Source organism: Eptesicus fuscus, chromosome 18 (assembly GCF_027574615.1).
Source record: "Eptesicus fuscus isolate TK198812 chromosome 18, DD_ASM_mEF_20220401, whole genome shotgun sequence".
Lineage (NCBI taxonomy): Eukaryota > Metazoa > Chordata > Mammalia > Chiroptera > Vespertilionidae > Eptesicus > Eptesicus fuscus.
Genome location: NC_072490.1, coordinates 50,812,068 through 50,829,127, shown reverse-complemented (window position 1 = coordinate 50,829,127; position 17,060 = coordinate 50,812,068). Strand labels below are relative to the sequence as shown.

Below are 17,060 nucleotides of genomic sequence, written 5' to 3'. Positions count from 1 at the left end.
ATTAGCTCAGTTGTGGTTATATTAAAAGTGTCATAATACCTTTCTTAAAATATATATTTTTATTTCAGAGAGGAAGATAGAGAAACCTCAATGATGAGAGAGAATCACTGATAGGCTGTCTCCTGCATGCCCCACACTGGGGATTGAGCCCACAATCCTGGGCATGTGCCCTGACCAGGAATCAAACCGTGGTCTCCTGGTTCATAGGTAGATGTTCAACCACTGAGATACACCGGGCAGGCAAAAAGTGTCACAATACCTTTAAATACTTACTCTGTTGTATTTAAAGGCAATCATGGGAGAAATTTTTTTGCAGAATTGTTATGCCTTAATAAATATTTCTATTTTTCATTATTTGTAAGAATTATGAAGCAAAAATCTGCCTATAGTAACTTAGAATTAAAAATTAATTTTTGAAAAAGTAATTTTTTAAGGACTATGGGGCAGAATATTATAAAAAATGCCTCCTCTCCACTGATTCATTCACTAGAGGAATTTATTCAGGACTGTGTACCAAAAGGTAAGAATCCCTATGAATGCAATTTTATGCAGTCCAGAACAAAATCAGAAGCAACAGCAGGTACATGGGAAACACACATTTTTCAATTTATACTTCCTCATGGTTCTCTTGGAAATCCTTTGGAACTGCTTAGAAGACTGAAGAATTTCGTCCCCTAGAAACTCGCACTGTTGAAGCTCGGCGTGCCTTTGGGCCAGTAACTTCATGGACTTGTCAGTCACTGTTTCTATGAGGTCATCCACCTATGACAGATAAATACAAAGAAGTGAAGCCATGTGTTGGACAACCCTGTCCAACCTGAGAGATGGTTGTTTTTCCTGAAGATTAGTTCAGGAATTGGTGGACATTTTGCACGTCCCAAGTATTATTCTAATTCAGGTTGTAGCAAACAGCTTGAAAACATACATTTACCACCCAGTGATAAAGACGATCTCATTTCTTCTCAAAAGAAGCCTATGTGCGTGCCTTTATTTTAATTGGATTCACTTAGTGTTCATTAGGCACGCAATACCATCCAAGGTGCCTTTATCAATCCTTTCGCCACTTTCAAAATGCCCCCCACCAACATCATTTCTTAATGGCAAGCATCAATTTCACCCCACAGTCGTGCTGTCCAGCGGGGCTGTACATCCAGTGAAACCTGGCCTGCTGCTGCTTTTGAAACACAAAAGTGAAAGCCTTTGTCCACTACCTGCATTTGAAGCTTCCCTACTGTCAAATCTGGTTTTCGGAGGATATTTTTCGTGCCGTGTTTCTTCTTTTTAAGTGCTGGAAAGTGTGGTCTCTTTTTTGAGGAGTATGGAACCTATCATAAAAATGCAAAAACACATCAGATTAAAAAAGCACCAACATTATTTCTGTGAGAGTGCTTAGGTAAGAATCCTCACCCTTGATATTCTCTTCCAAACTGAACATTTGCCACATAACAAATGTCGAGTTGGTGACCATATTTTTCTCCACGCCCCATGTATCTCCTTTGTGCCCAGAGCTCTCTTTGAAGAGATCTATAGGGTGCAGAGAATGAGATTGCCTGGTTCTGAAAGAATATACAGTGTCAGGAAAAAAGCAGGTCATTCGTAGCGGAAGAAGAAATTGCCTGTGCGGCCGCTGAGCACAGTAAGGTGGAGCTGTTGTGGACCAGTGCCCGGAAAGCTCATTATCACTGGATCCAGTTGTTAATTTGGTCTTTTTTTCTGTAGTTTTCCTTATTTTCATGGCAGACATGTCTGCAAACATAAAAAGAAAGCTCGGGGTTCTTTTCACCACATGCCTGGTACTTTTCCTCTTGTCCCTGGTGTGCTGGTTACACGTACCTGCTCTAATGGTGTTGCTATTAGGAATCATTTCTAGGTCATGGCTCCTGGCTAATATGCCCTCTTTGGTCTAATTGGGTTCACTTTCTTCTTCTCTTAATAAATAGCATTAGGACTATTGTGAGACCTGCATAAAGGAGGATATGAGACCACATCTGGGTCCTAGCCCTCGCCTGTGAGGAAGTTTACAAATGAGTGTGCTGAACACACCCCTCGGCCCCGCCAGCCTGCCCAGGCTCACATGTCACTTGCAGAACTTCCCCGCCCTGTGTATAGTTGAACTCTCTGCTCTCTCACATAAACTTCAGTACTTTTTCCTACTAAGCACCTACCACCCTTCATAATTACTAAGTTATTTCTGTTGGTTGGATACCACTAATATAAAATCAAATGCCTGGAAGGGCCAGGAAGTTTTTGTAAAACAACCAGTTGGGGCTGGTGTGAACTGGAGAGAATGTGCCTCAAGCAAAAGGCAGCCTCTGCAGGGCTCCTGCTGTTGCCCTGAGGAATTGGGGGCGGGGAGGGGGAGTTTAGTGTTTCCAAATCTTCCTAGTTTTCTAACGAAAGCTGAAAATCCAGATTTTTATTGGAAATATTCTAATTTTTAAATGTGGGCAATTGATTTAAATATATTTTGGGGAACATCCTGAAAGCTAAACAAAACCGTTCTACAGCCAGTAGAGAACATTTGATTTAATGTTTGTTTTTTTTAAAACGTATTTTAATATATTTTATTGATTTTTTACAGAGAGGAAGGGAGAGGGATAGAGAGTTAGAAACATCGATCAGCTGCCTTCCTGCACACCCCCTACTGGGGATGTGCCCGCAACCAAGGTACATGCCCTTGACCGGAATCGAACCTGGGACCTTTCAGTCCAAAGGCTGACGCTCTATCCACTGAGCCAAACCGGTTTCGGCTGATTTAATGTTTTTTGATGAAAGGTAATTCTTAATTTTCATATAGCCAAATATATCCATCTTTTTCCTTTTTTTAAATGAATCAGCTGTCTCCTGCACGCCCCCTACTGGGGATCGAGCCCACAACCCAGGCATGTGACCTAACCAGGAATCAAACTAGTGACCTCTTGTTGCATGGGGCGACCCTCAACCAACTGAGCCACATTGGCCAGGGCTCCCTCTTTCTTTTATGGTCAGGGATGTGTTCTAAAAAGTCTGTCTCTATACTGAAATCATGAAGCTATTCTTAGTGTCCTTAAAAAGTTTTAAGGTTTTACCTTTTCTATATATATCTATCACCCTACAGGAACTAAACTTTTTATATGGTGTGAGGTAGGGATCAAATTTCATCTTTTTCCCCATATCTGCTCATCCCAGCACCATTTGTTCAAATGATTATCCTTACCCCACTAGTCTGCAGTGCCATGGTTTAATGTCTGTCTCTTCTATTAAACTATAAATCCCACAAAACACGACCATGTCCATGGGGTCACCTTTGTGGCCCTAGAACTAGGAATTAACAAGCACATAACAGGAATAAAATAAATATGAACCTTGCACACAAAAGAGGCAAGATTCTAAACTAATACTGCACTCTAGTGATGGCTTAGAGCAGTGCTATGTAATAGAACTTTTCTGTGGACAGGAAATGGTCTTTATCTGTGCTGTCCTATACAACCGCCACTAGCCACATGTGGTTGTTGAATACTTGAAACGTAGCTAGTGCAATCAAAGAAATGAACTTTTGATTTAATTTAAATTTTATTAACTTAATAATAGTCACATGTAGGTATTGGCTACCATATTGGATAATACAGTTAGTACTAAGCATGGTAACTAAGAGTAAGGACTCTATAGAGCCAGGTCTTTTGGGGTTTGAAGCCTGACTTATTAATCTCTGTGTCATCTCTAAATAAGGAGAACATTGCCATACCTTATAGGGCTGTTGTAAGAATTACCTGAGAAGCTGATATTTTTAAAGCACTTAGGGCCTGGAACATAGATTTACGTAAATGTTATATTTAAGCTAATAATAGTTTGTGCTATTTAAAAAAAAAAATCTGAGCAATTTAGGCTCAAATTTCCATACCTACAGATAAATACAAGCTTTGGATTGGGGAGTCCTGGATGGTCTAGGGTTGCACTGTCTGCACTTCCTATACATGTGGCTATTTGCATTTTAATTACCAGTGAAATGGAATCAAATCAAAAATTCAGTTTCTCGGTTGCACTGGCCACATTTCAGATCTTGGAAGCCACATACGGCTGACGTCTACTGCCTTGGACAAATGTACACGCGCATCCTCAAAGAATGTCTGCAGGGCAGTGCCTGTCTCGTGGATTGCTCTCCATGCAGCATGCACGACACGCCAGATGCCAGCACACTACTGTGATATTTGAACAGTTAAAACGCCAATGTAAAACTCTAAGCTCCACTGTTGCCCAGATTGCAATAGAAGCTGAACAGTTTTAGCTCAGAAATGGAGGAATCAGATCCGATTAGCCGGTTTTCTGGGCCTAAATTCCTGGAATCGATACACAAGCAGGAGATTGGGTGGCTTTCTTGTGAGGGACTTGGGGCAGGAGAGAACCTGGCGTTTCCAACATCCTAGACACTGACTGTACGTGTCCTCAGGGGAGTGTGCTTCAGCACTTTACCTTGTGCGGCCCTGCAGGGAGGGATGTCACAGACAGCCGCCTGGTGGTCCTGGCCCGGAGCAGTGTGCTTCCTCGGGTTATCTCCTCCGTCTCTGCTTCTACCACGTCTAGTTGTAGAGCTGCTTAGAGTGAAGGGGGAAAAGAAGCTGTAATGATCACAGTTGTAAACATAGTCTTCCTTTAGAAAAGACAGCATCCTGTGCTGCCTCGGGAGCTTTTTCTTGGGGTTAACAATTCCACCTGGATTTGCTTTTCTGTCTCACACCTTCTCTTGCACACACGGGCCTTTGCTCGGGCTGGGATCTCAGTGGTCACCAATCAGTCTTGACAAGGTGGCTGGTCACCTCTCTGTCTTCGAGACCAGTTTGCTGCCTGTTGCTTTTCCCTTTAACTTTGTGAAATTAGAAAAGTAACCTTTGATGTGTAGGACGATCCCCTGAATATTTGTTGTTAGTTGAAGCAAAGTTTTAAGTTTTTTCTTCAGCAATGTGGCTCAAGGCTCAGGCACCCATATACCATCCTAGCAGTTTCCCCATAATTCAGGAGCTGTGTGAACCCTTTAATGTTTTCTTTATAGCAATCCCATTCTTAACAAAATAAATCCTATCTAATAAAAGAGAAACATACAAATTAACCATCACTCCGCTATACCCACAGCCAATCAGAGCGAGTATGCAAATTAACCCAACTAAGATGGCGGTGGCCACAGAGCTGGAGTGAGCAGGAGGCTTGGGTTGCCCCCGGTAATGGAGGAAGCCAAGCTTCCCGCCTGCCCTGGCCTCCGCTCAAGGCTACAAAGTTTCAATTATAGAAGATAAATAAATCCCAGATACCTGCTTCCAGCCAGCCCTGTCCTCCGCTTGGGTTGCCGGGGGGCATGGCTGGCCTGCAAACCACCACAGGCCCCTCACTCAGGCTGTCCCATACCCCAAGGGAACCCACACCTTGATCTGGGATTCCCTTCAGGGCAAACCAGCCAGCCCCCACCTGTGCACCAGGCCTCTATCCTATCTAATAAAATAGTCATATGCAAATTGACCATCACTCCAACACACAAGATGGCTGCCCCAATGTGGTCAAAGATGGCTGCCACAAGATGGCCAGGGGAGGGCAGTTGGGAGGGCCTGCAAGGGAGGGCAGTTGTGGGCAATCAGGGAAGGGCAGTTGGGAGGGACCAGGCCTGCAAGGGAGGGCAGTTGGGGGCAATCAAGCCTGCAGGAGAGGGAAGTTAGGGGGAACCAGGCCGGCAGAGGAGGGAAGTTGGGGGCGACTGGGCCTGCAGGGAAGGGCAGTTGGGGGGACCAGGCCTGCAAGGGAGGGCAGTTGGGGGCAATCAGGCCTGCAGGAGAGGGCAGTTGGGGGCAATCAGGCCGGCAGGGGAGGGCAGTTAGGGGTGACCAGGCCGGCAGAGGAGGGAAGTTGGGGGCGACCAGACCTGCAGGGAAGGGCAGTTAGGGGCGATCCGGCCTGCCGGGGAGCAGTTAGACATCAACCAGGCTGGCAGGGGAGGGGTTAGGCATCAATCAGGCTAGCAGGCAGAAGTGGTTAGGGGGCAATCAGGCTGGCAGGCAGGCGAGCAGTTGGGAGCCAGCCGTCCTGGATTGTGAGAGGGATGTCCAAGATTGAAGAGGGTGCAGACTGGGCTGAGGGACACACACACACACACACCCTGTGCACGAATTTTGTGCACCGGGCCTCTAGTGTATTTATAAAGGGAACTTTAAAACACTATCATAAATCAAAAACCAGTACCATAAGTAGGCACTAACATTAATATGGTAAAAACAAAACCATATTATTGGCTGCAGAAGGCACTAAGTTTGAGGTTACTCTACTTTTTATTAAAGAGAAAAAGGCAGGAAATGAGACTTTTCCTTGGTGTAAAGGGATCGACGGGTGTTTGTAATTTGCTCTGTTTCAGCATTTTTACTGCATGCTGCACCTAAAGTCATCTCTTCCCACTGAGGGCTGCAAACAAGGACCTCTCTGGGAGCCATGGCTCCTAATGTCAGTGAAGGGGGGCTCCACTTTCAAAGTAGGTGCTCAACCGGAAAAGCGTCCCTCTCCCCCACCCTCCTGCCCAGCTCTTCCCTCCCCACTGCAGGGTCCAACCAGGTCACTGTCGTCCCTTCCTGAATGTAAGAGCCTGCTTACTGCTCCTTCTGCATTGGCTCCTGCCCTCCTCCAACCCAGTCTCCACTCCGCAGCCTGAGCTATCTTTAAAAAATGCAAATCAGATTATGTAAATCCCCAGCTTGCAAGTATTTTGTGGTTTCTTATCACCCTTGGGTATAAAAAATTCTTAACTGGGTTTATAACACCCTCGCCACCTCCGTCCTGGCTGGATTGCTCTCATTTCTTAATTATGCCGGGTGCTCTCTTGACGTTGGGTGCTCTCCGTCTCCCTGGGACACCCTTTTCCCCATTCTCTCCCAATCTGACTCGAGGTGGCCTTCAGATGGCTGAGCTGTCCCTTCCTCCTCCAGGAGGCCTTCCTGGAGGCATGACATATTTTCATAGCGCCCTCTACTACTTGAGGCATGACATATTTTCATAGGCCTTCCCCTACTTGAGGCATGATGTATTTTCATAGTGCCCTCTACTCTGCAGCAGATGTAATTGTATCATGTTGGAATGTCCCTCTACACTGTAACCCTATGGAGGCAGGGATCATGTCTGTTCCATCTGCTACTCTATCCCTAACGTGTGGCTGACATGTAATACATATGTAGCAGATACTTGTTGAAAACTGTTATGAGGGTCGGCAGGGAAGAGCAATGTTGTTTGGGCCACAACTGAGACAAGGTGGTTAATACTTGAGCTGCAGCCTGAAGGATGAGCATGTTTGCTGGAGAACTCTTAGTGTAGAGACCTGTTATTCCAACTCACACAAAAACAAGCTGATGCACACAGAGGAGGAAAGGGAACCTGGGGCTCTGTTGCCTGTGGGACTCTCCACCTGCAGCTCCAATCACTTTGTTATTTTCAACAGAAACAGACAGGTCAGTCCGTACCAGGTGACTGCTAGATGCTTGGATGCTTGGGTTACTGGCTGCTTTTCCCAGAATGTTGGTTTGAAAGGACAGTCATTCAACTAGAAGCCATCAGTTGTTTTCTTCCTAGAACAAGTACCCAGCAGCTTCTCAGCCTTTTCACTGTGTGAAATGGGAACGTATGTGTGGATTCCCTACGTGTACCCAAGGGCTGCATGTTTCCTGGTGCTGGGCTGTAAAGGACACCGAAAAGCTCAGAGGCTCTTAGGGCATGGGAGCTATTCTGGATGAGGCTGTAATGGTGGATGCATGACACAACATGATGGGGTTTCAAACCCATAGAGCTGGGCAGGGCATAGAGTGAACCCTAATGCAAACTACGGACTTCAGTTTGGTTTAATAATATATCAATATTGGCTCATCAATTATGAAGATGGGGTGAGGAGGGGGGGATATGAAACTAACTCTCTGTACTTTCTGCTAATTTTTTCCAGTAAAACTAAAACTCCTCTGAAAAATAAGGTTTATTAATTTTTAAGATCTACAAAGGAGAATGCAAATATTAGTAGTATTGTTACCTATCAATCATAGGACCCCCTAAAACAGCATTACTTCCTTGCAAAAAAGACAATGTTTTCCTTCAAATGTCAATTCTTACATAAAGTACATGGGGAGTAGACACAATAACATAAAATGTCCTTTTTGACTTACCAATGATACCTTTTATTCATAGAACTAGAGGCCTGGTGCACGAAATTCGTGCACGGAGGGGGGTTGTCCCTCAGCCCAGCCTGTACCCTCTCCAATATGGGACCCCTCGAGGGATGTCCGACTGCCCGTTTAGGCCCGATACCGGTGGGCAGTCGGACATCCCTCTCACAATCCAGGACTGCTGGCTCCCAACTGCTTGCCTGCCTGCCTTCCTGATTGCCCCTAACCACTTCTGCCTGCCAGCCTGATCACCCCCTAACCACTCTGCTGCCAGCCTGTTTGCCCCCAACTTCCCTCCTCTGCCGGCCTGGTCACCCCTAGCTGCCCTCTCCTGCAGGGTTGATCACCTCCAACTGCCCTCCCTTGCAGGCGTGGTCCCTCTCAACTGCCCTCCCTTGCAGGCCGGGTGCCTCCCAACTGCCCTCTCCTGCTGGCCATCTGGTGGTGGCCATCTTGTGTCCACATGGGGGCAGGATCTTTGACCACATGGGGGCAGCTATATTGTGTGTTGCAGTGATGATCAATCTGTATATTACTCTTTTATTAGATAGGATAGAGGCCTGGTACAGGGGTGGGGGCCAGCTGGTTTGCCCTGAAGTGTGTCCTGGGTCAGGTGGGGGTTCCCTTGGGGTGTGGGGCAGCCTGAGCGAGGGGCCTGTGGTGGTTTGCAGGCCAGCCACGCCCCCTGGCAACCCAAGCGCAGGCCCTGGTATCTGGAATTTATTTTCCTTCTACAATTGAAACTTTGTAGCCTGGAGCAGAGCCAAGCCTGGGGCTCCCTCCGAGGCCGGCAGCCATTTCTATTGGGGTTATAATTGAAACTTTGTTGCCTTAAGAGGGTGGGCCCAGCCAGGGTGTGGGGAAAGCTTTGCTTCCCCTGTTGCCGGCGGCAAACATGGCCTGCTCTCTCAAGCTCCATTCTGCCGCCATTTGTTTGAATTTGTTTACCTTCTATAATTGAAACTTTGTAGCTTGAGTGGAGGCTTAGGCCTGGTCAGGGCAGGCGGAAAGCTTGGCTTCCTCTGTTACCTAGGAAACCTTGCTCTCTGTGGCTGTAGTCATCTTGGTTTGGGTTAATTTGCATACTCGCTCTGATTGGATGGTGGGCGTGGTTTGTGGGTGTGGCTTGTGGGTGTGTCGGAGGTATGGTCAATTTGCATATTTGTCTATTATTAGATAGGATTCTCACCACACTCTCTACTGTTGGAATTAGCCATTTGAAAGACTGCATCACTACTTTCTCCAGAAACAAAACCCCAAAATCTCACTTTAGTTTGATTTCCTAATATATGTGTATGTGTATATGCATATACTCACATATGTGCCCACATGTGCATATACACATGTGCCCATACGTGCACATACTCTTCTATGTGCCTACGTGTGCACATATACATCTATGTGCCTATGTGTGCATATACTCATCTATGTGTGCCTATATATTTAAATAAAAAGGGGCTATAAGCTGACTAACTCACTGATCAGTTGGACTGGGAGGTACCTGAAAGGCAATCTAATTCAGAGTTTTTAAAAAATGTATGTACATCCTAGAGTTACTTGGGAATCTTTCTAAAAAGCAGATACTGACTCAGTAGAACAGGGTAGGGCCTGGGAGTCTGCATTTCAGATAAGCTCCCAGGACATGCCATCCCAATTTCATTACTCCTCTTGGCCTCGACACCTAACCAGGCAGTGCCCATGATTACCGTTCTGTGAGAGTTTTCTCGTCCTCCGTGTGGAGAGGAGCCTGGGCGGTGGAAGCTCCTGGGCCCCTCCAGGAAGAAGGCTCTGCGGGTGGGGAAGGAGGGCGTCCTGAGGGCTGGTGGCGCCAGAACCGGCTGGCTTGTGTCTGTGCCGGGGTGACAGCATCCTCCCGACGAAGGTCTTCACCTTCCTCATCACACTTTTTCTTTGACTTTGCTGGCTTCCATGGAATTCCATGTCGCTGCCACTAGATGATTCCTCTTTGGGGACCAATACATTTTGTTTTACCAAGTTGGGAGACACAGCTCTATGCCATCTAATAAAAATAAAAATAATTTGTATTAAGGGAATTGAAAAGTTAAACACAGGTCATTGGAATCATTAAAATCCAAGTGGCAAATGTGAACAAACTACACAATTCCAAGAATCAAATCACAGAAAAATGAACCAAAGCAACTGCTTGGTGTCTTGTCACCACACTGTAGTAGTGCGTTCTGGCCATGACCTCACTGAATCCTCATGGCAGGCAGGTTATGTGATTATCTTCTTTTTACTAATGAGTAAACAGATACAGAGAGTGGGCAACGTAATTAACTAGGCACAAATGCAGATTTTAATCCTGGTGAGTGACTGTTAGAATGTATTACCTCATATTGGCAAATTGACAGTCTTATTTCAGTGATGGTGTGAGACAGTTTTTGCTGGATATGGTAGTTCTAAGGCTACAGTGGTGAGAGATGAAAGTCTGCCAGTCAATGAAGAATATAGTCTCCAAAGTTCCACAAATGCTGCATTTACATAGAACATTCATTTAGAGAGAAGAATTCTGAACACATAGTTCCAAAATTCCAACTAGTCATACACCATCTTCATCATTTGGGCACATCTATAATAATAAAAGCATAATATGCTAATTAGACCGGATGTCCTTCCTGAAGAAGCTAGGGCTGCAAGGGAAGCCCGGGTCCTGGGTGCTGGTGCCAGCAGCCAGGGGAAGGAAGGCCTACTCTTGCACGAATTTCATGCATTGGGCCTCTAGTTTTAGTAATAAAAGTAGATACAATTTCTTAATAGCTTTCTATGTGCTAAACATTCTACTTTTTCCCTGTGTATTACCTAATTTAACCCTCATATGGCCACCTACCTTTTACAAATGAAATTAAAGCTTGGGAAGATTAGATGACTTCTGCTCAGGCACTGATCCCAAGGTCCGTGTTGTTATCCTCTGTGCTAGAGAGAACACCACCCTCCTGGACACCAGCATTTGCCTAATATTCTTCCTCAGTTAATGGTTTTTTGTTAGTCTTACCCAAACCAATACTATTCATAAAATCTCATGGACTTTAAAAAATTAAGCTTTTTATTTTTAGATAATTGCAGTTTCACATGCAGTTATAAGAAATAATATTTTAAGCCGAAACCGGTTTGGCTCAGTGGATAAAGCATCGGCCTGCGGACTCAAGGGTCCCAGGTTCGATTCCGGTCAAGGGCATGTACCTTGGTTGCGGGCACATCCCCAGTGCGGGGGTGTGCAGGAGGCAGCTGATGGATGTTTCTCTCTCATCGATGTTTCTAACTCTCTATCCCTCTCTCTTCCTCTCTGTAAAAAATCAATAAAATATATTTTAAAAAAAAGAAATAATATTTTAAGCCTATTTTTAAAAAAGAAATTCTATTGTGCTCTTTACCCAGTTTCCCCTTTTGCAAAACTATGATGCATTATCACAACATAATCAATGTTGACATTGATTCTATCAAAATACAGAGCGTGTCTATCATAGCCAGGATCCTCATGTTTTATAACCACTCCCACTTCCCACTCACCTCACATTTCCCTTAGCCTCTGGCAACCACTAAGCTGGCCTTCATGAATATACTTTTATGTTTTTCTGAGAATGTTATATAAATCAATTCATACAATATAAAACCTTTTGGGATTTATTTTTGTCAGTCAGCATATTTCTCTAGAGATTTATCCACATTGTTGTGTATATCAATAAGTTGTTCCTTTTTATTGCTGAGTAACATTCCATGATGTGACTATACCATGACTATTTACTTTGTCAACTATTCATTCACTGGAAGATATTTGGGTTGTTTCCAATTTGGGGCTATTATCAATAAAGCTGCTATAAACATTGTGTATAGGTTTTGGTGTGAATATAAAACTTCATTTCTTTGGGTGAAATCCCAGGTTTTATATTATGTTACACTAGAGGGCCGGTGCACGGATTCATGCACCTGTGGGGTCCCTCAGCCTGGCCTGCGCCCTCTCGCAATCCAGGACCCCTCAGGGGATGTCAGACTGCCGGTTTCTGGCCTGGCCTGCGAGGATTGGGCCGAAACCAGCAGTCGAGATCTCCTGAGGGATGTAGTAGTGCCTGAAGCGGCAGGTGGTGGCCCCACTGGCCTGCTGCTGCTGCCACTCAGTAGCGCTGCTGCTCGCCAGCCATGAGCCCACCAGCTGTGAGCCTGGTGTCTGGTACCCGTCAGTCAGCTGAGCAGCGCTTCCACTGTGGGAGTGCACTGGCCAGCAGGAGGCAGCTCCTGCATTGAGCGTCTGTCCCCTGGTGGTCAGTGCGCATCATAGCAACCCATCGACTAGTCATTTGGTCATTTGGTCACTTAGGCTTTTATATATATAGATGTACTAGAGGCCCAGTGCATGAAATGCATGCATGGGTAGGGTCCCTAGTGGCTGCCAGCTGCTGGCCGGGGACTCCCTTCCCCTGGCTGCCTGTCACTGCAGTTGACTGGGGCGGGGCCAGCCGGGGGGAGGAGCTATGGGCAATTGGCCGGCTGGCCCCATTCCCTGGTCGAACTCCTGGTTGAACTCCTGGTCAAGGGGACAATTTGCATATTAGGCTTTTATTATCCTAATATATAAAAACTCTGTGTTGTAATGACCGGTAAAGACTGAGGCTCAACCAACTGGAAGTCAGTCCTTCAGTCAGCGCTGGGTTGATAGGCCCAGAGACACTGACTGGCATAGAAACCAACCAATCAGAACCAAATTGGCCAGCAGAGGAGGGCAATTGGGGGCAAGATCAGGCCGGCAGGGGAGGTCTGTTGGGGGGAACCAGGCCTGAAGGGGAGGGCAGTTGGGGGCAACCAGGCCGGCAGGGGAGGGCAGTTGGGGGCAACCAGGCCAGCAGGGGAGGGCAGTTGGGGGCGAGATCAGGTTGGCAGGGGAGGGCATTTGGGGGCGATCAGACAGGCAGGCAGAAGAGTTAGGGGCAATTAGGCAGGCAGGCAGAGGCAGTTAGGAGTGATCAGGCAGGCAGGCAGGCAGGTGAGCGTTTAGGAGCCAGAGGTCCCAGATTGCGAGATTGGTCCCCGATTGGAGAGGATGCAGGCTGGCCTGAGGGCAACCTCCACCCCCATGCACGAATTTCATGCACCGGGCCACTAGTATAGGATAATACATGTAATATATGTTTCTCATGTGGATGTAAATAAATTCATAACCATTAAAATGTCCTTCAAATACTACCTGAAATATCTCATGTCCCATCAACAGCACACATACCACACTCCAGAGAACCCTGCTCAGAACTGGACCTAAATTAGTCAGTTTCTCTGTCATATGTGGGCAGCACGCCAGTCAGAGCCCAGGAACCAGATCTAAAGGGTCTTGTTCAACCCAGCACCTCACTTCCTAGCTGTGTGATCTTGGGCATGTTATTTAACTCTATAAGCTTCAGTTTTCTTATTTGCAAATTGCTATACTATTCTCAGAAATATTCGAATAAAAGGAAGTAACATATGTGCTTGGAACCTAATAAAACATTCAATAATCGATAGCTTTTAGTACCAAGTGGATCAAATCTGTGTGGGAAAATGTAAAAGGCAAGGAGGGAGACCTGGGTTAGAGGACTTCGGCCAGTTAACACACACAACCTCTAGGGGGTGCTGTTCACATTTAGTCATAATAGTTGTGTATAGTTACTCTGTCAACTTTCTAGCAGATGACAGTACAGTGTACTGAGGAGGGAGTGTCATGTTCTAACTCACCCAAAAGTCATATATGGGCTAGGATTAATCTCCCAGGACACCTCTGAGAATCTTTTAAAAAAGCCATCTTTTTCAACTACCACAAATACACACATGCACAACACAAAACAATGAAAATACATTTTAGGAGGTCCAGGAACATTGAAAGCCTCTCAGGTAAAAAGCCCATGTGTCTCCCACTCCCATCACTCCCCAGCCCTGCTCCCAATATACAACAATTAACAAAGGTGATTTTGCTTCAGGGCCTAGGAGTAGAACTGCTGAAATTTCTGTTAGAAAAAGAATACCACCCTTAAAGTTTTAAAGTTTCTTGGTTAGTAGTAAATGTGTTTGGTTGTATTACTTCAACCCCTATTTCTTCTTAAAAGTGGAAATCTCTGCAAAATTTTATTTTGTCCACGAAAGTTCAAAGGTTTAGTCTTTGATGCTTTTGGCCTCATGAAACACCTGATTTCTGCTTATCAGAGCTATTGCTAATGACCTGGTAAGAAAGTAGCCAAAAGAAATGGAAAATAAATTATCTAACTAACTTTCCAAATTAAAATGTATTGTGTTTGGAATATTTCATGCCTGTGTTTATGGTTTCACCATTGGCAAGAAATATGAGGTGGGAGACAATTTTTAGGTTACATTAAAGAGCATGCACATAAATGAGGCTTAATCAGTACCTATTTCAACCGCAGAATTGCTTGGAGAAGGAACCATGGACTCATCTTGAGGGATGTTCTACTGAGTGTTCAGAATACTGCTATCTGCATGGGATGTTGTGATGTTTAAAATCCCGAGGCTGAAAGTACCACGCAGTGCTCACTTGGGTGACATATGCCACATTAAAACTCAAATTCAGGTGGAAGGAAAGCTTTTCTCCACTACAGCGAAGACTCTGCTGATCACAAAATGAGGCTTCCTGATCAGCGTGTAAATGCAGTGCCCTCTCCTCCGAGCCCACACAGAGCCTTCATTTCCAAATGCAAGGCTAAACAGAGATGCTACCTTTTCTAATGTCACAGTGAATACTGTGTAATGCAAAATCCAAAGAATCTCACTCAGTGAAAAAGAAAGTGAGTCCCAATCTCCTACCTTTCAATCCCCTTCCTTTTGAACAAGCTGTTTCTCCCTCGAGGTTGCTGAAACCTTCGGTACTGGCCAACTCTTCCATAACTGAACTTAACGGACTCCGGTCGATGGAGTTGAGGGCGGTCCATTGCCGTCAGCCTCACCTGCAGTCGCTGTTTGAGATTGCTTGAGCTCAAAAACTTCAAAACGAAATTACTCAGGGACTGAGGCAGTTTTAACTTCTGGGCTGCTTGGGATAAAATATGCAGATTTTTGAAATCTCTTTTTTATTCCCTTCCAGGTGTTAGAGACATCACTCGTGGGACTCGCTTTGGTCATCGTTTCACCCAGGTCCCAATGATGCATTTGGCAAAGCGGTGGGACATTCCTTTTCACTTTGTGGAATGTGTTGCAGCTTCCTGGGCAAGGCCAGTGCTGACCTGATTATCTAACCGCAGCCGGCCCGTTTGGGTTGGTGATGATTATCACATTCAGCTGTGCATGCTGAATTCCAAAGAGGAAAGAAGCTATAGGAGCAATACCAACGATCCAGCTTTTGTTAAATCTCTCAACTAGAGTTGCTGATATTCAGTCCCAGGGACACACGTGAAAAGGCAGGTTGTTATCTGGCCGTCTCCCAGCACACCCCAAGGACTATTTTATTATACCTTGGAATTTGTCCTGGTCTCTCAAAGCACATGGCTGAAAAAGTTGACTACCTGGCCGAAACCGGTTTGGCTCAGTGGATAGAGCATCGGCCTGCGGACTCAAGGGTCCCAGGTTCGATTCCGGTCAAGGGCATGTACCTTGGTTGCGGGCACATCCCCAGTAGCGGGTGTGCAAGAGGCAGCTGATCGATGTTTCTCTCTCATCGATGTTTCTAACTCTCTATCCCTATCTCTTCCTCTCTGTAAAAAATCAATAAAATATTAAAAAAAAAAAAAAAAAAAAGTTGACTACCTGGTCCACCCCTCCCTTCCAACATTTCCCCCTTTATTTAAAAAAAAGCCAATTCTGGCTGGGTTAAACTTCTCACCACAAGGTGGCAGCAGACACTAGGGTTTATTACATCACTTGGTGCGCTTGAGTTTTTCAGTCCCAAAATAAGGATGCTAAGAAGGAAAACTCTTTAGAAAATTGTTGGGAGATATAAAATTTACTCTGCTTTCTGTGTTTGACCTCACCAGTGATCTGGAGAATGCTTCTCAAACTTCCATGTGCACATGAATGACCTGGGGTCTTATTAAAAAGCAGGTTTCAATACAAAAGGTCTGGGTGAAATCCAAGAATTTGCATTTCTAACAAGCCTCCAGGTGATGCTGATGGTGCTCACTCACAAGCCACACTCTGGGTAGCAAGCAAGGCTCTTGCTGTTCCAGTCCTGGGGGCGAGGAACGGAAAAATGGTCAAGAATGAAATATATCACACTGAGGAGTTAAGCTGCTGGACCCCACAGAACAAATTCACCGTCTTGATCTTGACCTTCAGAGCAATGCAGATTTTAATTGAAGTAAAATATACATAATTTAAATTTACCATCTTAACCAGTTTTAAATGTACAGTCCAGTGTCATTAATATATTCACAACATTGTGCTACCATCATCAGCATTCATCTCCTACACTTTTTTCATGTTGCAAAACTGAAACTCTGTACCTGTAACTCTCCATTCTCCACCGCCATCCCCCTGCCTGGAAACCACAATCTGCCTTTCTGTCTCCATGAATTGATAGTTTTTTACCGAGCTAGTCCATACATATTTGTGCTGTGCAATGGGGGTTCAGCCTTGAACAAAACAAGTGGGATCCCCACCCAGGAATTGCATCCTAGCGGAGGAGACAGACACCGAACGTGTTAACAAACAGAGAAAGCACGCCAGGCACTGATAAAAGAGGCTAGGAGAAGACTAGAAAAACGCGGTAGAAAGCAGTGGAAGTGGGTGCTTCTGCCAGAGGGATGGAGAAAGGCCTCTTAAAGGGCCCACACTTGAGGTGAGATGTTTCAGGTTGAAAGGAGGCAACCCCTGGTAAGATCGGGGAGAAGTATTCCAGGGATGGAGATCTGCCAGAGCAAAGGGTCTGAGGTGGGAACTAGGCATGTGGAGACCAACGTGTGGCAACGCAGGTGACAAGGG

At 45.5% G+C, this 17,060-nt stretch overlaps 1 protein-coding gene across 1 annotated transcript; it reads right to left on the bottom strand.

The window, feature by feature from the left end:
* Positions 1–564: 564 nt before the first annotated feature.
* C18H3orf49 (chromosome 18 C3orf49 homolog) lies at positions 565–15,076 on the bottom strand. The gene is made up of 5 exons (XM_008146349.3): positions 14,952–15,076; positions 9,860–10,173; positions 4,450–4,571; positions 1,212–1,325; positions 565–762 (listed from the first exon to the last, which is right to left on the bottom strand). Exons 1-5 carry the CDS (start codon positions 15,074–15,076, stop codon positions 565–567), a joined length of 873 nt encoding a protein of 290 aa, XP_008144571.3.
* Positions 15,077–17,060: the final 1,984 nt, after the last annotated feature.

Excerpts from the sequence above, each read along its gene's own strand:
- C18H3orf49 (XM_008146349.3), bottom strand. The coding sequence starts at position 15,076 with ATGGACCGCCCTCAACTCCATCGACCGGAGTCCGTTAAGTTCAGTTAT. Across the intron at positions 10,174-14,951 it reads AAAAGGAAGGGGATTGAAAG|ATGGCATAGAGCTGTGTCTC; the intron begins GTAGGAGATTGG and ends TATTTTTATTAG. Across the intron at positions 1,326-4,449 it reads TCCCTGCAGGGCCGCACAAG|GTTCCATACTCCTCAAAAAA; the intron begins GTAAAGTGCTGA and ends TTTTTATGATAG.